The sequence below is a fragment of the Protopterus annectens genome, chromosome 4.part0, assembly GCF_019279795.1.
Source record: "Protopterus annectens isolate FY-2018-M chromosome 4.part0, PAN1.0, whole genome shotgun sequence".
NCBI lineage: Eukaryota > Metazoa > Chordata > Ceratodontiformes > Protopteridae > Protopterus > Protopterus annectens.
Genome location: NC_056733.1, coordinates 1,294,688,025 through 1,294,712,665, shown reverse-complemented (window position 1 = coordinate 1,294,712,665; position 24,641 = coordinate 1,294,688,025). Strand labels below are relative to the sequence as shown.

The 24,641-nt window shown below is 39.6% G+C and overlaps 1 protein-coding gene across 1 annotated transcript in view; it reads right to left on the bottom strand.

Moving 5' to 3' along the window:
* Nucleotides 1–24,641, bottom strand: part of LOC122800440 (acidic mammalian chitinase-like) — a 468,856-nt gene that overhangs the window by 150,278 nt on the left and 293,937 nt on the right. Inside the window, exon 6 of the mRNA XM_044069884.1 lies at nucleotides 16,775–16,889. Coding sequence (XP_043925819.1) covers nucleotides 16,775–16,889 — 115 coding nt within the window. The remainder of the gene's footprint in view (nucleotides 1–16,774; nucleotides 16,890–24,641) is intronic.

Below are 24,641 nucleotides of genomic sequence, written 5' to 3'. Positions count from 1 at the left end.
TTGGATGGGTAACCGTAAATTCATCCCGGGGTTTTCACCTGTGCCCTTCTTAGACAGGGGCAATTGATGCTGATCATAGAAACTAGGGTAGAACTTGGCTAGGCTTGTAAGGCCCCTAGGGCCATTAGCCTAGTAACTTTCTATGATCCTATGATCACAGTTGCAACAATAACCAATTAAGTATCAAGCAATATATCACTGTGGTGCTGAGTACTATTTCAGCCACAGTGCATTGGACTCACCTCACAGTCACCAGCAGCATGGATGGGGACAAAGCTCAAGACAAGATATGCACATAATTTCAAATAGTAAATGTCCAGTAAATGTCCAGTACCTGTTCTAGAAACTGTCATCATCTGAGTTGAAATAAAGTCCCAGTTAAGATGATCCATTTTCTTTCTCTTTTCCCAAATGCATCTTGTCAACCAGTGAATATGTTTACTTTATCAATATCATTAAAATGAAAGAAGCTGCATCTTTATATGCTTATTGAGTAGATTTGCATATCACATCTGATTTCACTTAGATGTACACATGTTGAAAATCTCAGGGTCTTGGTGTTTTCTCCTAGATAAAATGCATCACACACTTAGCAAGATAATCACACTTTCTAAAGCATGTGTAATCAGGAAATAAATATCAAAATATTTTTCTAGCATTAACAGTTGTAAAAAAGTTTTCTGGAGTACCCTATAGATGGCACAGTACTCCACAGTTAACACCAAATCTGATGAATTACATTATTATTATTTTATACAATAAATCTATTTTTATTGCTAACACTTCTAAATGTCTTGCCTTTCTGAAAGTGAAATGGTGTTCACCCCCCCCCTTCCAAAAAATAGTAACCCAGCACTTAACTACTTGAAAGTAGGGACCACCATGTTTTATAGCTTATCTGATACATGTTATTTCTGTTCCCATTGGTGAATCTTTTTGGTATATCATCCTGATTAATTCCACTTCATAGATGATAATGTAATAATTGTGTTTTTCAACTATCTTTTCTTCTCCTGCCCTCTGTGCATAAAATGATGGGTTAGTGCTGTAAACACAAAGAATATCAGTGTGCAATTGTAAACAATTAAAGCAAATGACCATAGATTGAGGGAAATATTGACAAAACAATTTAAGCAACAAGGGACTATTCCAGAAATAACATACATCCAAGGTTCACTAAAACTTGTTTTAGCAGATTTTTTTATCATTATTATTTTTTTTTTTATCATGACCCTGGAATCCACCAGTGGTTTAGCTGTGGAGGTGTACCATGCAAACACACACAGGCAGCCTGAACGAACAAGATATGGCTCCTTTCTGTTTCTTACAACACCCCACTCAGCCTCCTCTGAAGTGGCATTTCTGTTGCACTCAGAAGACAGAAAGACCAGTAATGAAGTAGAATTTCCTTATTCTCCATTTGGAGTAGGTCTTAATATAGGGCTGTTTTTTTAGAAACAGCTAGCACGAGTAAACACGTTTCTCTTTTAACAGGAATTAGAATTTCCCACATGCATAAATAGACTTCTAGTCCCAGAAATGGGAGAGTTGACATTTTTAAAAAAATATAGAAAAAATATATAATAAAGCAAAATAAAATATGATTTCAATTTTGTTTTCATGTAGGAAGCTTGGCTGCAGTCACACAGCCAGTATTACTTGCTGGCCCTTGATGGGTAATCAAACCCCTAACATGCTTATAAGGAGCAAACAAGAAGCCAGTGGGTATACTAGTTTCCTGATTGCACTGAATACTTCATCAAGCATGATCGGGCATTTAATCTATTTAGTTTTCAAGTAATTGAAGAAACACAGACCATGCCAATCTAAACATCTTTCTGTCTCCTGTGGTGTCAGCCTAGACTGAGAGCAATATCATATGGTGTAATAAGAATGCATGATATCAGAAATAAAAAATGAATGATCAGGCAATAGCACTGGGTCATCTCTTCTGTCCATTATATCATGTCTTGTCCTTCTCTCATTTTCTCTAGAGGCCAAAGTTGTAATACTCATTTTTTTTTCCTCTGCAGGACTGGGTTAACATCCCTTTTAACTGCACCCAGTCAGCTTATTCATTCTGTGAGAAAAATCATTGGATTAAGCAAGAGCCTTACAGGTCATTAGTTCATGCCCAGCTAGTCCAGTTAGTCTGTTTATCCCTCAATGGCAAATGGCTGGTAGGGAGCAAAAGTGCAGTTAGTATGGGGTGAAAGGGGAAGTTGCCCTTGGTGCAAGGTGTCATGGGGACACAATCAGCAGATGTCAATCAGTGGTACTGAAATACTGGCATTCAGTTTATGAATACTGGTATTTCATTTGCAGTCAAGGCTGAGGAGCTTTTGCTTCACTGCTCCTTGTACGGTATTCAGAATCAAATGTACTTGTTACATTTGTAGCAAGACCTTTGCTACAGTTATTTAGAAAGAACTTTTTGTGCTATTGAGCTGAGAAGCTTTGAGGATTTTTTTAATTTGCTAATCAACCATGGAGAAGAATACACCCCTTTTTTAGAGTTGAGGAGTGGGCACTAGTTTGCGGAGCTGCAACAGGTTCCCTGAAACCCCACTACATCTTTGGTAGGGATTGGACCAGTTTGCAGGTCCTGTGAAGTGACCTTCCATCCCCTAGCAGAGTACCTCATCTTTCATAGCTCTGCAAGCTCTGTTATTGCCGCTCTGACACAGGGATCATACTTGTAAATATTCACTTTGGCTACATGCATGTGTACAGTGGCAACATATGATTGTATGTTTCTGTTACATGGGGTCAGCATCTAGTATTCCCAGTTGTTTCCACCCTAATAGCAAGCTAGGGTCATCTCCCTCCCACAGTGATGGGAAAGCCATCAGCAGCCCTTCATAACCATCTTTCCAAGTCAGCTCTGGGTGACTAATCAAGTTGCTTGGGCTACAATGAGGAATTTAACCCTCTATGCCACTAGAGCTGGCTGAGGTTTAATATCCAGTGTAAGGACTTTCCCCATTACCATTTACCCTGCATGTTTGAAAAGTGAAATGCTTAACACTTCTTTTTTGACTTAAGCAATTGCCTTCCCTGCACTTGCTTCATAAATAAGTGTTTACACAAGACACACAAAAATGTATTTTCTTTTTTTTTTTTTTGCTTTTGTCCTTCTCAGGACCATCAGGCTTACTCCTCAGCCACTACATTGTACATTAATTATTAGGAGTGAGAGCACTAATGCTCATTTGTTCCATTGGGGTGACAGTCAAGGATTCAAGTGTACCACGAGCACGAACATGTGTACAAGGAAAGGGGGAGGGCTACTTTAATTCCTACATCACTATAAATACTCATTCATATCCAAGGGATTTGGCATGCAATGGGATCTTTTGATGCATTCCACACCACCATGTGACACAATCAATGACATTGTCCTGTTGTAGACAAGAATCTCCATATGATTTCCAGTCTCTGGAATTGTATCACAGTGAGAGCACTAATAAGCATACACCCTCCCTTTTTATAAACATAGTTGAGCAGGTTTAAGCCTCATCCTTCCTCTCCTCTCCCACATCAGTTCCAATTGTGCCTGAGGCACTAATCAAACTAAGGTTGCCTGATCTGTAAATAGGGCTTTAACTATCTATGCCAATGAGACTTGCATGTTGCAAATATGTTTGCATATGTTCTAATGCTGTATCCCTCTGACGTATTTTAATAATTAGAGACACATTTTTGATCATTTTCTTTAACATCTTCCCACCTGCTAAATATCAGTTTCCCATTGTGGAGGAGATAGGAACAATAACACACTAGAGATTCTGAGCCTTACTACATACGATCACAAACCATACATATAATATTAGGTTGCTGCAGTGACACTATTTGAAATAAAAGATTAAAAATTTTGTTTTCTTAAAGACATTAGTCATTCTGATCCAACTGTGTTAGCTAATGGGATGAATAATTTTGTGATGTAACTTTAGACCCTCATTCAAGTGTTATACAGTTAAAATGTTACATTCTGCACTGGTATCAAGCATAAAGTTGATTCATTTGCCATTAATATACAGACTATCATCTCAGCCCAGTGCTTATTTCTGTGGCAGTATTGCTATATTTTTATCTGTTCCCTGTAGACAATATTAATTTTCATATACATAAGTTGCATTTAAAACTAGTTCTTTTTCTGACTCAGAGTTACAACAGTCAGTAGCTGAACAGTCAACACATTTGTTTGTATCAGTACCTTGCAAACCATTCTCTTTCATTCTTTTCCCCATTTATTCTTGCACATTTCTGAAAACAAAAGTGTTCAGTACCCTATAATTTCTGCCTTCTTTGTTCATTGCTGGGTGAGATCTACAGTTGTGCCAATCATTACATCTCAGTCAACATGGCATCTGTTTAACTGAAAGTCTCTTATTTTCATCTGTGCCATCTTGACAATGTTTTGCTACATCTTTTTTACTGCCATGCAGTTTCTGCTCTATCTCACATTATGGGGACCAATAGGGTTTATATGGTTATTTTTTTGCTTTTTTATATTTTAATTGTATATATACCTCTAGATCCTCTACAAACTCCTTCACTTGAAGACAGGCCAACTCTGCTGTTCCACATTTTGACAAAGTGCTTTCTCAGATTCTCACTATCTCTCAGCAATGAATCTTACAGTTCTTCTACTCAGAGTCTTTAGCTTTGTACCTGGCCTCAGTTACAGAGCTGTTAATAAACTAATGCAGACTTTGACTTTTAGTAAAAATAAATGAAGAATATATTGCAGATAGTTTTTATGGCCACATTATTGCTTAAAATTAGACTTTTATGACTGCTAGTTTAAAACTGCTTATCTTTAATAAGATAATATATTCAATACTTTTATGGTCTCATCTTCAACAAGATGTGCAGAAACAGAGCAAATTGTACAAACAGACTTTTCTGCTGTGCCACATACAGTACTGAAGATACTGCAGATGTTCTTCATGTTTCACTGTTGTAGTCATCACACTTGGGTTATCCTGCCTCAGTCAGTCCGAATACCAGTGGCTTAGTATTTCTGCGTCAGTTGCTGTCGCTCCAGGACTAACGTCATGTCGTCAGTGGTATAAAATCAGGCAGCCGATGCCATTACATCAGTCTTTCTTGCCGTGAAGCCCAAAGCAGAAGCAGTTTGCAGGAGTGCCAGTCTGCCTCTACCTGAGTTTTCATTTCCAAATTAAAGTTGAAGTCTTCTAAAGCTAAGTACTACATTGGGGATCCTTTTCTCTTGCTCTAACTGATGTCAGGAAAAGTTAACAATTGTCTCACCTGTGGAAATCAAATACCACACTGAGACTTCCATTCTTACTGCGTCACTTGTTTAGGCCCAGACCACGACGTCCTACACTGTCGCTTTTGTGCTTTGTCCATACACCAGAACTATACGTCGTCGGGCCCTTATTGTAGCTAGATATTTTTGCTCTCAGTCCTCGAATTCTGATATGGCTTCAGTAAGCCATCCAACTACCGATCTTCTGAAAAAATGTAAGGATAAAGACAGAGACAGACTGCACAGGTCCAAAACTGCTGCTAAGCTAATCGTTAGTTCTCCGGTCCTCAGTGAGGTGCTTTCACAGCCCCTGATGCCTGCATCTGTGGATTCACAGGCTGCTACCGAGACCCTTTTGGAGTCCGGTATGCCACAAGACTCTTCTTCGACTAAGGATCCTGTGGATGTTTCTACCTTGGATGGGTCCAGAGCCGCTGAGCAGGTACTGGCTTCTGAGGAAGTACTTCACACTACTGATACTTGACACAGACTGATGACTTCTTTTGGATCTTCAGTTCTTTCTAAAACTACTGAGTTTCTAAGGTCCAGGGTACAAACTATGCCCAAAAAACAACGAACCAAGCTCAGGTACCTGCTTCCTTGCCTTCAATCTCAAATGCGTAAAATGGTGGAAGACCTCATTATGCTTATTAGGGGAAGCCAGGCTACCCCTTCCAAAAGAAAAAGAGATTTTTCCCCAGTAGTTTTATCTGAACAGGAGTCCGATGACTCTGATGCTTCTGAATATGAAGACATGCAACCCCTCTCTGCTTATGAGGATTCTAATGCAGAGGAATCCATTCCTTGTGCCTTTCCACCCGAGGATTTTTCTTTTGGGGAAACCCTTCATACTTTAAGACAGCATTTCCAATGGGAATGTCAAGACTATCCTCAGTCAAAAAAGAGACTCAGGGAATTCTTAGATTTACCACAGCACAGACCTTTGGCCATTCCTCCTGTCCTTGATGTTGTGGATGATGTTTTTATGGAATCCATTTTGACTCCTGACACCCTTCCTCCTGCTCCCAGGAAACCTGACAGGTACTACACAGTCCCTGATTCTCACAAATTTATTTTTAAAAATCCTACTGCTGATCCAGAGGTCCTCTCTCAAGGACCTAAAGGAATTAAAGCAGCCTAGGCTAAGAATCCCACCCCTCAGACAGGGATTCCCGAGCTTTAGACAGATGAGGTAAAAAAGTATACACCTCTGCTACTCTCATTATTAGAGCATTAAATTGTCAGTTCCACATGCTGAAATAGCAGCAGCATACCATGGAACTCCTCAAACAAAAAATATCTTCCTTTCCTGCTTGTGCAGAAAATAAAGAATTACAAGAGCTTATGCATTCTGCAAGTCAAGTTACTAAGCACACCTTGCAATGTGGCTTTGATGCCCTAGAAGCATCTTGCAGAGCAGCAGTCACTGGTTCTGTCCTCAGAAGGCATGCTTGGCTTAAGGAACAGACCTTGCCAGACCATGTCAAATCCAAATTATTGAACGCACCACTGAACAAAGACAATTTATTTGGCACCAAGGCAGAAGAGGTCTTAAAAAAGATGGAAGAAAAAGCTAAATCTATGCAGACAGTTAAAGACTTATTACAGGTCCAGCTTCTGAAGTTCAGTAGGCATTGCCCCTCCAAGCACTGGTCCTTTCCTGCCTCCTCCAGGCCAGCTCAGCCCAGACCCAGGGGAAGCAAACCCCCCAGACAGCAGCCCCTGGGAATGCAGAGATCTAAGCAATGGAGTTCTTCCTCTTCAAAAACAGGGAGTGCAAAGTCGCCCCCTTATGGTAAGAACTCGCAATGACTTTACACCTTCATCCTTTACCTCTGCCCACCTGCTTGTGCCCCTAGGAGGAAAACTCTCCTTCCATGCAAGCAACTGGACCTCTATTACCAATGACCGATGGGTCCTCAACATAGTGTCTCAGGGATACAAATTTTATTTCCACACTCTGCCAACCCCAAAAGGGTTCCCAGACCTTCCTCCAAACCAGTGGACAGAAGCCAAACAACAAGTCCTTTCCCTGCTCTCCATGAGGACAATACAACATGTTCCTGCAGAACAGATAGGCCAAGGTTTCTATTCCGGACTCTTTCTGGTACCCAGAAAAGAGAGCACCTGGTGCCCAATCCTCGATCTATCCATTCCAAACACCTTTCTTGTGATACCAAAATTCAAAATGCTTACCTTCCAGCAGCTTCTTCCTATGCTTTCCAGGAATGCTTGGTTAGCCACCCTAGACCTAAAAGAGGCCTACCTACACATCCCAGTCAGGGAATCTTTCAGGAAATATCTACGTTTCAGGGCAGGATCTATGCACTTTCAGTTCTCTGCACTTCTCTTTGGCTTATCCACTGCTCCCAGAGTTTTCACAAAATGCCTGGCTCCAGCCATTGGTTTTTGCAGCCAAAGAAATATTCAAATCTACCCATACATAGACAATTGTTTGATTCAGGCAGACAGTCAGGAAAAGCTGTTACAGCACCTGACCTTTGTAAAGGACCTACTGACCTCCCTGGGGTATACTATCAACAAAAAGAAATCAAAACTAGTCCCCACACAAAAAATTGTATTCCTGGGAGCAAACCTGGACACAGCATCCCAGATGGCATTTCTTACGCCAGAAAAACAAGCCTACCTGACAGGCTACTTCTCTCAACTAGCCACCAGAACCCAGTTAACCGCAAGGAAAATCCTGCAAGCTCTAGGGTTCATGGCTTCCTGCATCCTACTCATTCCATATGCCAGACTGCATATGAGGAAACTACAGTGGTACCTAAAAAGCCTTTGGTGTCAACACTCTCAAGATCTGGAAACTATCATACCAATGATACATTGTTTAAGGAAAGATTTTCTTTGGTGGGCAGCAGCATGCAACCACAACAAGAGACTTCCCTTTTCACAACCCCACACTACCCAGACCTTCACCACAGATGCATCAGACTATGCCTGGGGTGCACACCTGAATGGCAGGTGCATTCAGGGTCATTGAAGCCTAAATCAAATACATCTGCACATCAACCAAAAAGAGATGCTAACTGTTCAGCATGCCATGACAGCTTTCAGAGCCCTACTCTCCCCGGGGCCTCTACTCATCAAAACAGACAACACCACAGTGATGTGGTATATCAACAAGCAGGGAGGGACTCACTCTTATCCTCTCTGCAGGCTCGCCATGACCCTTTGGCACACAGCCTCAGCCAGGCAGCTACACCTGCTAGCACAATTCCTGCCAGGCTCCCTTAACTCTCTGGCAGACAACTTAAGCAGTAACCTGTTAGACCCACACAAGTGGCAGCTAGACCACAGAACCTTCACCCTTGTAACCTAGAAATGGGGCACCCCGAAGGTGGACCTCTTTGCCTCCCACTCCAATCATCAGCTCAGCAAATTCTGTACCAGGAAGCCTCACAGCAAAGCCTGGAAAGTGGATGCTCTATCCTTCCAGTGGGTAAACCTCTCGATCTATGCATTTCCCCCTCTACAGCTCATTCCAAGGGTACTGCTCAAAATGAGGGAGGAAAACTGAGGGCAATCCTGACTGCCCCAGACTGGCCATGCCAGCACTGATACCCACTGCTGCGCAGCCTGTCACCCCTGCCACCATGGCACCTACCTCAGATCCCAACACTCCTGACCCAGAGGAATGGAGAATTTATGCATCCCCAATTGCAGACCCTCAAGCTAGCAGCCTGGCTTATTCCCTGACCTCTCCTCAAGCTGCCAACCTAAGCAAACAAGTCCTAGATGTTATAAATGAGGCCAGATATCCCAGCACTAGAAAATCCTATGCTGACAAGTGGAAAAGGTTTTGCACCTGGATCCAGGCTATGGAGCCAAAATGGCACATCCCTCCCTACCTCTTATCCTGGATTACCTAGCAGACCTACTACACAGGGGTCTAGCCTTCTCTTCTATTAAAATTCATGCCTCTGCCATCTCTGCTCATTACAGCACAGACCCTCTCATCAAACAGTTCCTAAGAGGGGCTAACAACTTAAGGCCACCCAGAAGAGCTCCTACCCCAGCTTGGGACCTTAACTTTGTGTTGAAAAAGCTCACTCTACTCCCCCTTTGAACCTGCAGCTTCAGCAGAGTTAAAATTCCTCTCTTGGAAGACAGCCTTGCTTCTGGCCATCACTTCAGTTAGAAGAGTATCACAGCTACAAGCACTCATGGCTGTAGAGCCCATCATCATTTTCCATGCAGACAGTGTCTCCCTCAGGACTAACCCATCCTGTATTGCCTAAAGTGGTGTTCAGTGTGGCTCTCAACCAAACCATTCGTTTGCCCACCTTTTTCCATAACCCACAAAACAAGGGGGGGGGATTCTGCATTCTCTAGATGTGCACAGACAGCTCAGATTCTATTTAGACAGGACTAAATCTTTTAGAAAAACTGATCAATTGCTAGTCAGCTTCACAGCAGGGGCAGAGGGCAAGACCATATCCAAACAAACAATCTCCAAATGGATAGCACACTGCATTAATTTCTGCTACAAACAGCATGGGAAACCATCCCCAAAGGGGGTCAGGACACATTCCACCAGGGCAACCTCTACCTCTGCAGCTTTTCTCAGAAGGGTCCCCACCAGGGACATCCTGGAGGCTGCAACATGGACATCTGTTCATACCTTCACCAAGCATTACCACCTGCCTATATTATCCAAATCCAGTGCAGGCTTTGCCACCGCAGTCTTGCTGGGCATCCTAGCCAGCTCCCAGTCTTCTTGACTGCCTCCAGCCTTTTCTTCAGCTTTGGGAATCAACCCAAGTGTGATGACTGCAACAGTGAAACACGAAGAACATAGTACAGTTGTGTACTCTTACCATAAATGTAGATGTTCGAGTGTATTCACTCTTGCAGTCCTGCCCCCCCAATCTCCTTTCTCTCTCTCTCTCTCTCTCTCTCTGTCTCTGTCTCTCTCTTCCTCTCTCCTTACAGGGAATTTTTGGTATTAATTTCTACTGGTGGTGTTCTTCCACCATAACCTATCTATTTTGGGGGCTCCTGATAGTTAGGGCAAGAAAAACTGATGTCATGGTGTGTATTTGGGCTAACTGAGGGCTACCCCTGGCAGGATAACCCAAGTGTGATGACTGCAACAGTGAATACACTCAAACATCTACATTTATGGTAAGAGTACAAACTGTACTTTTTGCAGTCAATGTTTCCATATTTCTGCCAAATTAAGCAGCAGAATCAAGGTCATTGGTGGAATAACTGGAAGGATGGATGTCATGATGAAAATACTTCTGCAATACTTCTCCCACTTAAGGTTCCATTTTTAAATTGGCATTCCAATTGAGTGCACAACCCATGTAAGTGGACTTTTATCTGTTATTGTCTATTTTCTGTATCAGCTTATCTGGAAATGTAACCACCAAACATATACCACTTCTTTAAAGAAGTTGTTTCTGTTTATTCAAGTATTTCCGTTTGTCCAAGGACTCTGCTTTCCAGTGGTGCATGTTTGGTGGTTACTAGTGAATTCTACACCATTTCTTTCCTTCTTTTCTAGCTGCTTATCTGGAAATGTGATATTTGCTACTTTAGAGCTCATAATGACTGCTGTAGCCTATTAGAATTGCATCTCAGAGTGACTGGTTGTGTTTAACTGCCTGTACAGTTGATTAAAACAACATGCATTAATCTTTACTGAGATAGAACCTACCAAATGTTACTAGTGCATGCTACGGCCTAGAGCATCAGCAATTCTAAATGGCTATAGACAATCACAGTCAATTAGTTGTATAAGAGTTAGTTTTTTTCACTAACCAGTTGCATGAAGGTGTGCTGATTGTTATAGTATCTCCATAATAATCAGTCACTTAGTTGTTAAGCTGTTATGCTATGTGAACTGGCACTATTATTTTATATAGCTACCTAGCACGTTATCCTATGCAACTGTTGCCTATAAATAAGTACATTAACTACTTCATGTAGTTGCCTTTAGCTACAGTTTACACTACTGAATTTATTTCCCTACATAGCTGTACTGTATCTCTCTTGTACCCAGAGCTCCCTTAAACTTACTCCTAACCTATGCACCCCTATTTTCTCCCTAACAATTCTCCTGATACTACCTTGACTTACTTGGTCCCTGCCCACCTAAGAGCTGCGAACTATTGGCTCTGATACCTGTAATACAGAGCTAACCTAAACTACAGTAAAGAAAAAAAGGGAAAACAAAGTGTATGTTTTTTACAACCATAACTTAATATTTGAAAGGGTTGTGCTCACTTGATCAGGCCAGCGCTAGGTTCACCTCTATCTCCCGCTTCTAAATTCCCCCTTTCTTTCACTCTTCCTGCCCTCCCTTACCAGAAATTCTGAAAAAACAAGTAAACCTAAAACTTAAACTATTACACAGCTAATTTACTTACCTTATAATCCTTTGCTTGGGGATTTACACTTCCAATATAATTCGGCAATACCTTGGCCTCTCCCCAACCAAGCTTACATATACCTCCCCACTTAAGGCAACATTTTTAAATCAGCATTCCAATCGAGTGCGCAACCCATGCAAGTGTAATTTTATCTGCTATTATCTATTTTCTGTATCAGCTTATCTGGAAATGTGATATTTGCCACTTTACAGCTTATAATGACTGCTGTAGCCTACTAGAATTGTATCTCAGAGTGACCACTTGTGTTTAACTGCCTGTAAAGTTGATTAAAACAATGTGCATTAATATTTACTGAGCTAGAGCCTACCAAATGTTACTAGTGCATGCTATGGTCTAGAGTATCGGCAATTCTAAATGGCCTAGATGATCCCAGTCAATTGGTTGTATAAGCGTTAGTTTTTTTCACTAACCAGTTGTAAGAAAGTGCTGTGAACTTTTGCACTGATGATTGTTTTAGTACCTCCATAATAATCAGTCATTTAGTTGTTAAGCTGTGATGCTATGTGAACTGGCACTCTATTATTTTATATAGCTACCTAGCATGTTATCCTACGTGATTGTTGCCTGTAAATAAGCGCATTTACTACTTAATGTAGTTGCCTTTAGCTACAGTTTATACTACTGAATTTATTTCCCTGCATAGCTGTACTGTATCTCTCTTGTACATAGAACTGCCCTAAACATACTCCTAACCTATGTATCCCTATTTTCTCCCTAACAGTTCTCCTGATACTGCTGCTTGACTTACTTGGTCCCCACCCACCTAAGATCTGTGGACTATTGCCTCTGGTGCCTGCAACACAGTGCTAACCTAAACTACAGTAAAGAAAAAAAAAGGAAAACAAAGTGCATGTTTTTTACAACCTTAACTTAACATTTAAAAGAGTTGTGCACACTCGATCGGGCCAGCACTAGGTTCACCTCTATCTCCCACTTCTAAAGTCCCTCTTTCCTCTACTCTTCCTGCCCTCCCTTACCAGAAATTCTGAAAAAGCAAATAAACCTAAAAGTTAAACTATTACACAGCTGATTTACTTACTTTATAATCCTTTGCTTGAGGATTTAACCTACATACCTCCACCAAGCATACTTCTCTCATACACTATGTAGATGACTTCACCCTTATCTGCTCTGCCACCACTTTACTAGAACTTCAAAAGATTGCACAAAGTCATTCACATCTGTAGAAAGCTGGCTATCAAATACCCAACTTCTACTCAGTCCCAGCAAGACCAAACTCCTTATCTTCCAACCCTCCAAATCTAACCAGACTTCCGCCCACTTCAACATTCTTGCCAAAGACAACACCATCATCTTTCCATCAGAGCACACCAAACTTCTTGGTGTGAAGACTGACAACAATCTCAAATTTGACTTCCACATATCTCTTACCATAAAAAAGTACACAAAAACCTTGGGGCGCTATATAGAAACAAACAATACCTAATCAAGGCAGCCAGAACCTCTATTGCCAATTCCCAACTAAAGTCCACCTTACTCTGTGCCTCTCCTATACACACCAACCTTAGACAGTCTCACCTAAACAGGCTCGAAACCTGCTACAATAAAATTGCAAAATTTGTAACAGTTATATCCTACCACAGCCACCACTGTAACACACTTACGGACCTTGACTGGCTTGAATTCCCACAACGTTTTCACCTGAATCAACTCTGATTTGCCCACAAACTAGTAAACCACCCTTATAAGATCCCATCTCTTCAAAACCTACTCCAACCCTACTGTTCCCCTAGACCCCTATGCTCCAACAGCAAAAATCTGCTTCTTACCACCAAACCCAAAAACTTGGCAGAAGAAACTTTATTCTCCTGTGGCATATCCAAACTATGGAACAACCTGCCCACCTCAATAACCAAGTTACCATCCAAGTTTCCATCCAGAAGTCAATTCAAAACCGCACTCAAGTCTCACCTAAAATGCGCTGGGTCTGTCCTTGCTCCAATCATGACTAACAAAACTCCTATCCAAGCAGTACAGTTTTATTTTTTTATTATCTGCCACTGAACATGATTTTTCAGCATAATTCTTAGGTTTCTTTGTCTCTTCAATTTGTTACAAAAGCCTATTCCTCGGTATTTATTGTATGTTTTGTTCCTTACTATGGCTCTAATTACTCTGTTTCATAGTATGTCATGTTCATTACTGTAAACCCATTTACTCTTGTATGTTTTACTTATTTGTACTTGTGGAGCTTTTCTCCCTGGGCCTCCACTGAAATTGACCTGTGTCCAGGCCAAATTTCCTGGTAAACAAATGTAAATAAATCAAATAAATAAATAAAAGGGTGGCCAAAGCTCATTTGTTATAAAGTCCAGCAATTATTTGCCACAGTTGCAACCCTAAACACTACACTTACCACAATAAAAATTATCAAAAATATTATACACACTATAACTATGGTGTGAATTTTGCAGTTAGTTGTTAATATTTACCCATATAGCTATAGCACCCCTAATAAATGCTTCAGGTATACTTCAGTGATGCTAACTGCATGTTAGTCTATTTTGCCACAAGTATCCTCTACTGATTGCTGTTTCATTGCATTTTGACCAGGATAGTTTAACAAATATTTTTTTCAAATATCCGGGCTGTTATGCATGCCATGTAAAATGCATGTTTTGTTTTGTACTGTTACTGTGTTTATTTGTTATTTTACTAAAGTCCAAAAAGTCCAAGATGTGCAGGCTGGTGAAGTGAAGTGTAGCAAAAGCAAAAAAGTATAAAATAACAAAGCATTCTTCACAACGTGAACCGTTTATTCCAGATAACAAAGCTTTCAGACATCAGGTCCTTCTTCGGTGTTTCAAATAACTTTAAAGTTAGTAACCATTTAAATACTAAAATTGTTAAAACATGTGACACAGCCTATTCTATCACACTAATAGATTACTTAAAAAATTAATTACATAGGGAATGAATGCAAATTACATAGAACAGAAATGGATAGTTTGCTTAAAAGCTGATATGTACCCAGGTTTAAATAAGCAGGTGACCCTTAAACCTATTTTAAAGTTTAAACAACAAATGGTTAACTAAGGGAACTTTATCCTACTTGAGACTATTGCTATTGTATAACTATTATATGTTTCTATGTAATTTTCACTCATTCCCTTTGTAAAAATTATTTTAATTAATGTATTAATGTGATATGATAGGCTGTGTCACATGTTTTAACAATTTTATTATTTAAATGGTTACTGATTTCTTTGAAACACTGAAGAAGGACTTGAGGTCTGAAAGCTTTGTTATCTGGAATAAATAGTTTACGTTGTGAAGAGTGCTTTGCTAGTTTATATTTATTTTACTAAAGCAGATGACCGAAATGGAGCCATATGGAGCAGTTAACTACTCCATTCATCACATTTTCAATAAATAAATACATACATACATAATTAAATAAATGGTTTGTTTATTAAAGAAGCTTCATTTAATTGTGGTGTAGCTTCAGTTTTATTCAGCTGTTTTTTATAATTTACTAATTTGGTGTTTTGTGGCAGTTTGACGTGTTTTTTTCTACTCATTTGACAGTTTTGTCATTTCTTTGCTGTAATTTGCATTTTCTGCAAATTTCATTAAAAAGATTTTTCATTTTAACTTTTGAGTTTCACTCAGTGTTATGGGGTGAGGTCTTTCTTTGGTCGCACTAGTTTTTCATCAGTTTTACCTATCAGTGGTTACATGGTTGTGTCTTGTAACACTTTAAGTATAATACTTCTGCAGGGCTTTTCTGCTGAGTGGCAAAAAAGGTGAACAACCACTGCTACTCAATCCTTTTCTGAAATTACTTTATGTCTTTTTTCTCAGTGCTGCCTACACCTCTGCAATAAGTATCACAACAAAGATATATATGAGTCGGTCTGGATGCGATGCATCTGTCACATTTACTATCAAGGAAGCAGCTGCTGAGTTAGGACGAGCCACATGACAACCATCATGCAGTTTAACCTTTTGGGTAGCTATGCTTAAACTGGTACTATCCTGTCCTAATTATATAGACTAGAAATGTGGTATATCGAAACCTGTTCTCCCTGGAGACATACAAAGGTTATACTGTTGATATAATTTTCCTTTACTGCTTTCTCAGTCATTCCAGCTCAGCTCATATTCCTGTAGATTAGCATTAGTTATTGCTTGTCTCCATGATGCTTTGTGGGTTCTACTGTATATAAATATATCACTGATAAGGTTTACTTCCTTTGGCTATGACATTTATATTTATATTAAAGGAATAGAATAAAGTTTAACCTGGGAGATAAACTGTGTTCAAATGGACAGCTACTTCAACAGAAACCTTTACCTCAAACTAAAAGACAACAAAACTAAAAGTGTAGTTCCCAAGATGTTTCTTCAACAAATGAAAATATCAAATACTCTTGTTTGCAATAAAAATACAGTAGAATGTTTATTGTATAATGTTTGCTTGGATGCCTTGATGGCTTTCTTAATCTGGCCAGAACTGAAAAATTATGACTCTCTTCTTTCTTTAAGAACTCATACCTTGTTGTATAGTTTTGTAGTTTTTAGCTATTTTTCACTTTGGTAAATTTACTAGCTGGTTCTCATTTTTAAGCCTTCATAAGAAATGCTTGATAATTAGTTTTCCTGCTCACATTCTTGTTTACTGCAGGGACCTTCCTCCTTTCAGAAAGGGTCCTCAACAGATGTGCAACGTGGCATTCCTTCATAAGATAGGCTAAATGCCCAAGAAAGTTCATTAATAACATTGTACACAGTTAACACTCAATTAATTGGTGGAAGCTAATTGACTATATCTAATTTTTTGTTGTGTTTTGACACTGTCTATAGTACATTCTCAGTAGTTTTTGTTTCTAAGTACACATTGTAGATGTCTAGAGAATTACATTTTTGTAGCTGTTTAGCTGTAAAAACTAATTTTTCAAAACACTGATGAAGTGTCATGTTTTAAGTTGCACGGCAGAGAAGATAAGGGTAGCATACTAGCCTCCTAGAATCCATTGAGTACAACTTGAACACAATACAAACATTCAAGAAAAATATTCTGGGGAAGACAAACAGAAAATATAGAACTACTTACTACATTAGACTGTTCAAAGCCAGTACTGCCTTTATAGAGAGGGCTAGTATGTCCAGTGAGTGCATCCCAGGAACCATAGAAGTTAAATGTCTTCACAATGATTAAATCAAATAACCTGTGTGGCAAAATGAACAAGATTGTATCATTTCTTCTGATTTTCAAGTCATATTATAAACATGGATAGGCAAACCTGTCCATGCAATACTGCAAATATTTAAAATTTTTAATTTTCTTTTTTTTTTTCAGATAAATCATCTTTTGTGTTACTAATAACTGTCTGTCATTAACACCCAGACCTAGTATTTATTTTGCAAAGTATTTGCCATTCATTGTAAAAAAAAATGCCCAAATCTATTGATTTTTTTCCATAGAAACAGAAACATTTCTACACTAGAAGTCATAGAATTACTCATTTTAATCGAAAGTATTTTTGTGCACCATGATATCTTGGGTCTATATTAGAACATCGAAGTTTCAAAACTTTGAATGTTCTAATATCGAACCCTATTCAGCGAACGCTTACACCATCGAACATGCAGAACAGGAAATTTTTTCCTAGGGAAAAAATTTGCTGTTCCAAAACACATACACACAACACAAGCTCACCAAACAAACAGCAATCCACAAACATACACCTAAAATTTTACATCTAACCCTACACTAAACTGTACATACACCACTAGCTATCCACTTACCTTAACCCAAACCCTAACCCTAAGGTCCATCACTATCGCACACTCACCTCACCCGTGCCCTAACCCTAACTCACCTACCCCATCCTAACCCTCACGTCCACACAATCGCACACTTACCTGACCCGCGCCCTAACTGTAACTCACCTAACCCGTGCCCAGTTGCACACTTACTTGAACCCGACCCGTAACTTTCCACCACAGCGCTGAAAATAGCGAATCGACAAAAACGGACAACCAAATTTTTTCCCTAGGAAAGAATTCGGTTTTCTGTAGCTTCGCTATTTTCAGCGTTCGCTGAATAGGGTTCGATATTAGAACATTCGAAGTTTTGAAACTTCGATGTTCTAATATAGACCCGATATCTTGTGGCCCTGACTTTTTATCAGTCATAATATTTTCCAAAAGCCTAATTATGAGTTGGAAGATGACAGCTGAATCTTGCACGATAAACCGCTAGTGTAGGAAAATGCTCCACTTTGAGACAGCCCTAAAATTAGCAAGAGGTCTGTTTACATACAAATACAGACTTTGCTGGCAGACAAAAACTGCTTAGCCCACCCAGTCTACCCCTTATTTAATGGATAAGATGCAGATCAGACCAAAATAATAGCTTGATTACTGGGTGTTCTTTGCTTTCCCTCTTTATTCCATGAATTAAACACCTCCACAAGGGGTGGCACAACTATTTCTCCATCCCAATTTTAAAATTCAGCTGAAAAGCCATTGGGACCTGGTGCTTTAATGGGTTTAAGATTGCTTATTACTTTTTGCACTTCCTACTGCTCTTTATTTGTATTTAAACCAAGCTTTTCTTCATACACTAGAACATTACCATCACTTATTAAATGAAACCCACTGCTAGTTACCCCATAAGTTTAGACACATATAGGGTCTTGTAATAATCACAAAATGTTCCTCTGATCTCATTGTTATTTTGCAGGACACTCCCCTCACTGTCACTCAGACTAGGGACAGACTGTCTAAGCACTCAGCCTTTAAACAATCAAGCCTCATTTCCTCAAGTCTGTTTCTGCCTAGAAGATCTCCAACATGGAGATTTCCATATGTAACTGAGCCTCCAAGTCCCTAATTGGCTTATTTTCCCATGCATAAAATCTGACAGGAGCCTCCTCAAAGAATAAGTTAATTCTTCCAAACAATTTCCCCCCTCACTTTCTCTACATGTCCACTCTTTCCATTAGATTACCTCTTACTGTTGCCTTTATGCCATCCCACCACACTTTACTTGAAAGAAACCCTTAGATTCCTTTGCAATGCATCCTGTAACACCGAGGTGAATTATGTCTTACTAAATAAACTGTTCCGTCTAAAATGGGCCCACCTCCTAACTCTCAATGTCTACTGTTCACACCCAGAGGAACATGCATCATACTGGGTGCATGGTTAGATGCATGGTTAGAAAGTGATAGTTCATGCAATGTAGACTGAACCACCCTTGGTAAATTCCATTGATATATTAGCAATAGAGCTATCCTACTGCCTTGTTTGTAATATTTTTGGAAAATGACATCTGCACCATTTCTGGGTGCAGAGCCCTCCATATATCCACTCTTCCAACTGAGGTACAGAGCCCTCCATATATCCACCCATCCAACTGAAGCCATCCAGTTTGTAAATAACCCCTGACTCTTGCTATGGTATTCTCTTCTATTAAATAAGTGGTGTTCTTGTGCATTTAATGGCAAACTGAAGTCACCCAATACAACCTGGAAATCATTAGGATAAGCTATGCCATGCAGAGTAACTCTGAAGTCATCAAAGAATTTTTCATCATCCCAGCTTGGGGCAAAGATATTACTTACTACCCACTTCTGTATTAATCCTGTCTTCCATATCACTCATCTCGCATTTTCATTGCCTCTAACCCTCTCAATAGAAACATGCAGTGATCTGTGGAATAGTATCAGTATCCCTTTCTTCCCCACCATCAGGCTTGTGATCACCAAATACTAGTGGAAAATCTTTGTACCTGAATTTATGGGCTTCCTTCAACTCCAATATAGTTTCCTATAGGCATACAATCAATATCACTGCATTCCTGATCCATTGCTGGATTCTAGCTTCTCTTTATTGGATGTGTGCACCCTCCAACATTCCAAGATAAAACCTGGAACTTTTTTATACATTTGCAGAGACCAATCACTATTGTTCATATGCTGAGCAACCCCCTCCCACCCATTACAACGTGTTCCAACCTATAAACCTGAGCTAGAATTCAGTCTCCTGGGTATATAAATTGCCAATGCCCAAGCAAGTGTCCAGGTGGCAGCTAATTTTTAATTGATGCATTTACCCTACATAATCCAGCCACAATCCTCCCTGATGACTGGTCATACTAAAATGTGCCCACTCACTTCAATTCATCTCTACCATGGGTAATTTAAGCTAGCTCTAACATTAACCATCATAACGTTTCCAGTCCCTACTTCTGATATAGACAAACCCTAACCATCTGCCGTTAGGGCTTTAGCAGGCATGTCTTACCAATTCACATTTACAAACCCATCAACACACCCCTCACATCCATAGGGTAGAAAAGATTAATAAGCAGGAATGCTACAGGTTCCATGTATATGTACTGCTTCATCAAGCCTGGTAAAGAGACTAGAGAAAATCCAGTCATTACAAAACAATGAAACAAATGCACACCTTCCTCATACTTTATAATTAATGAAAATCCCCAAAAGCCAGTCAATGAGTACATCAGCCCTGACCCCCTCAATATAACACCATCTTGTACATGCCTCCAGAGAGAAGATTCACTCATCTGGTGTCCCCCTTTACCATTAAGCAATATCCACAAAACCCATTAGCTCCCCCCTTTCTACCTATAATCGAACACAAAAACTTTATTAGAAGAAGTCTTACCATATCCATTGGAAAGCAGATAAGTTTATGTCATCAACCCAGAAACACCCCCATTTAAAACTAAACAAGTATCCATAGGAACCATATTTTTCGACAGACACTCCACACTCATATACAAGAGAAAAAAAATTACAATAACATGTTTTGCACACATTCTGTATATTTTACAGAGTCGCCACAGTCCATTGACAATCATGCCACTTATCAAAAAAAATATTAAAACTGAAAATTAGAAAAATATATAGAGATATCACTGTAAATGAGGAATGAGAGTCCTCGTGGGACTCCTTATTATAAGTAACATCAGAGTACTCTTGTCTAGTTTTGCTAGCCCTGAGACTGACCAGCAATAATTATCTGTAGAGTCTGGAGAGGCCAATAAAATCTCAGACCAAGTCTTATTCCCAGCTGGACTTACTTCTTCCTTCATGGAGTCAAAATCTAGTGAGCTCCTCCTGCTTCTGGAGTCCTGGGAATCTCACTTGTGAGAATCCTGTGTGAGATTCTTGACTTTCCTACCGTTATCTGGGAAGAGCCTCCAAAGAGATGATCCCTTTTTCAGTCCCTATGGGCCTTTCCCATGACCACTTGGAGAAGAAATTTCAGTTACATGTGGCTTCTTCTTTATGGCACTGGCCTTAGTGTTGTTAAATGACTGACTTTGGGCTGTCTTCACCAGCAGTCATCTTTTTCCTTGGACTGAGTGTTGCAAGGTTTGAAGATAAATGTTTGTGCTTCTTAGAGGCCATTTCCTACTCCATTTCATGTTCTGGTCAATGCTCCTCTCTGAGATCTGTATTCAAGTCTGACAACTGAGACTTAATCTCCCTTAAGAATGTTTCATCCTCCTGCTTGCTATGAATCACAGTCCTTCCACCATCTTGTTCCACCATCAAAAGGGCAAGAATACAGTAAAGAAGCTCTGTAGCCATATCCCATTAAAATGAATTTATAGTGCAATATTTCTTTCCTAAGGGTGTAAAATTTAAATGAGCAGTTAGTCAGAAAAAATATACAGCTGTATTGTCAATGCTTCCCTGTATTCCTTGTACTGTGCTGTACAAGCCAGTTTTGGGTATGTGCTGACTGCAATACCATGATGATGATTATTGGGTCCATATCATTGGCTTGGTAACTTCCCCACTCAATAAACTCTTTCAAGTCACTCAGAACTATTAGAACTTTGTGGCATAGAAATCCAAAAAAAGACTACAAACCTGACTCAGAAATCTTCTCTGACACTCCCTTTAATCTAACATTAATTTGCCGAGTGTGGTTTTATAGGTTATCGACTTTTGCAGCTTATGCACCACTCTCCTCGCTTACCTCCCACACACCTTGCCAAGCAAGTGGTACTGAAAGTTGTAGCTCTAAAATATACTTCTTTATTTATGATATCTCTTCTAACCTATCAACCCTTATTTGCTGCAGCTGCGTTTGTCTATAGGGAGGCTGCGATAAGTGTCACCATAGTGCAGAGTCTCTGAAAACATCTGAGACAGTTTCTCATCTGTTCATTCCTGCCAAAATCTTTGGTTTACCCTTACATGTGCATAATGCACATGTGTGAAATCCAAAAGTCTGAAAGGACTTTTTCAAGTTCTCGGAAGGCCGAAAACAAAATGCATCGAATATGCAATGAGCGAATGCACAGTAACGTTTGCTCATTGCAGATTTGGCATTTTTGGTGCGGGGTGCACTATAGTGGGGATTGGGAAGTGGACCCGTTCCCCACTGTAGTGTGACCTCAGAGTTAGAATAATAAAGTAGGGGGTGTGGGGGGCACAGTCCCCCCCCACATAGGGGGTGCAGGGGGCTTGCCCCCCTGCATTATGCTATGTCTTTTGAATTGAAGTTCGAAAATCAGCGAATCTGGATTTTGATTTGCTGATTTTCGAACTTCGATGCAGATCGGACTGACATTTTTCCTCATTCCGGTTCGCACAAAGGGCCATTCCGTAGGTTGATTTTCAACCTTTCAAAGGTAAACCAAATCTTTACAGTACCTTGCTTTGATCTGTGGGGATATTCTTTGGAGCAGCCGTAGTTGGGTTTCTCAGTAAAGGAATTTAAGTGATAATAGCTGGAGAAGACTTGGAGAAAACAAACAAGCATTCATCTTTCCCTGGCTAGCAACAACCCCCTAGCAATACCCTCTTAGAACAATACAATTTTGAATTTAGAAAGACCAAAATACCAAAAAACAAGTTACAATCTACTCTGAAGTGCTACAGATAGTATATTTATAAGGGGTTAAGGGCAACAAATCACTCATTATGTGTGTATTTGGATTCACTTCCTAATCTCAAAATTCTGAAACATAGAATTTCAGTATCTCAAAACCATGAAACTGAATCCACAAAGCACCAAAACTACAAAACCCGAATCCAAAACTGCGAAATTCAAAAATCCATGCAAACTGCACACACTACACCACACATACACCAAAACACCCACATCACAATTTAAAACACAAAACTACACACATACACAACTCATACACACATAAGCAGGGGGGGCTTGCCCCCTCTGCACCCCCCACCCCCCACTTATCTATACTAACTCCAAGATCGCACATACAAGAAACAAAAGCAAACGCACACACGCACATTCTCCAGTCCCTCACACACACATCAAACATATCAGCACACTCACATACACTCTACCTCCCAGTCAAAACCCTTACAAAACACTCACTTACCTGACATAACACCTAGATCCCCACACGGCACTGCTCACCATCAACAAACAAACCCGGAAACAACGTAGCGTAAGTTCATAACTGCGAATTCGAGATATTCGAATTCACAATTATGAACTTTCACTATTTTCAACATTCGGCTTTATAGTCTTGAGATACTGAAATTCGACATTTCAGTATTTCGAGATTATAAATTGTTCCCATGTATTTATATGCTATTTCTTTTTTATTGTGTATTTATGTTAGATTTAGTGTTTAACCTTACCAACTTTGACAAGTTAGACCTTCTTCTGTATTATGGGCCCCTTTATTCTTTTGTACTGCCTGGTATTAACTGCCTTCATTAGACCTGTGAAGAGGGTTTCCTCTTTACAGGAAGAATAACTTTTGGTAATCTCACTTTATGGTCAGGCAATGAAGGCAAAAACTGGACATTAGTTTGATTTCTTATATAACTGGCTCAGATATTTTCTTTATTGCACTAGGTTCACAGATTGGTCCTGCATGATGAGCATGCAATGATGGCCCCATTGTGATGCTTTCACATCACTGACTGCACCATCTCAGTGCACCATTATTATACATGCCAGCTACACATCTTGTTCCAATGATAATCTCTTCTTCTCCACTAGTGTCCAAAAGTCCATGACTTTCTCACAAGGTAGGAAGTCTGAACTCTGCTTACCTTATCCTACTTCTCTCCTGCTGCTCCTTAGGTGCCGAGTCTGTAGTATATGTATGGTGGAAAAATATACTCAAAGTCAAGATGAACAAGTAAGGAGGGCTGGAAATCATTTGCATTCAACAAAAACCTTTAATGAACTGATTAAGAAACAAAGGTCACATGACACACTTATCCCAGAATCAGCAACAACCTTAAAGACACAGTGCATATGTATGGGGTGGGGGGTGTATGCATGTATCTCTCTCTCTCTCTCTAAATATCTATCTATATATATATATATATATATATATATATATATATATATATATATATATATATATATATATATATATACGCACACACATAGATTAGATACGGATATCTCTCTATATAGATATCTATATATCTATACTTGTACCTATATACCTATATATATATATATATATATATATATATATATATATATATATACACACACACACACACACACATATATATATAAATAATATAATATAATATATATTTATATATATATATATATATATATATATATATATATATATATATATATAAAATCTATATATATGTGAGAGGGTGTGTGTGTGTGTGTGTGTGTGTGTGTGTGTGTGTGTGTGTGTGTGTATAGGAGATTACTAGACTATCGACCTGGAGTTCATTTTAAGCCTAGCTGTTTCAGTCCAATGTAATACCGCAGAGGTACCAATCAATACCCAAGACTGCATTTAGTGATTACTGCCTATGTTCAGGAGGGTTGTGGGCACTATCCCTGGTAAGAATTTATGGTGCTCCATCCATTCACCCAGGTTCCTCTTGAAGAGTGTCATAGAGGTGCTCTGTTTCACATGAATTGCTAGCCTGTTGCAAAGACATGGCAGCCACTGGGAGATAAATCTGTCC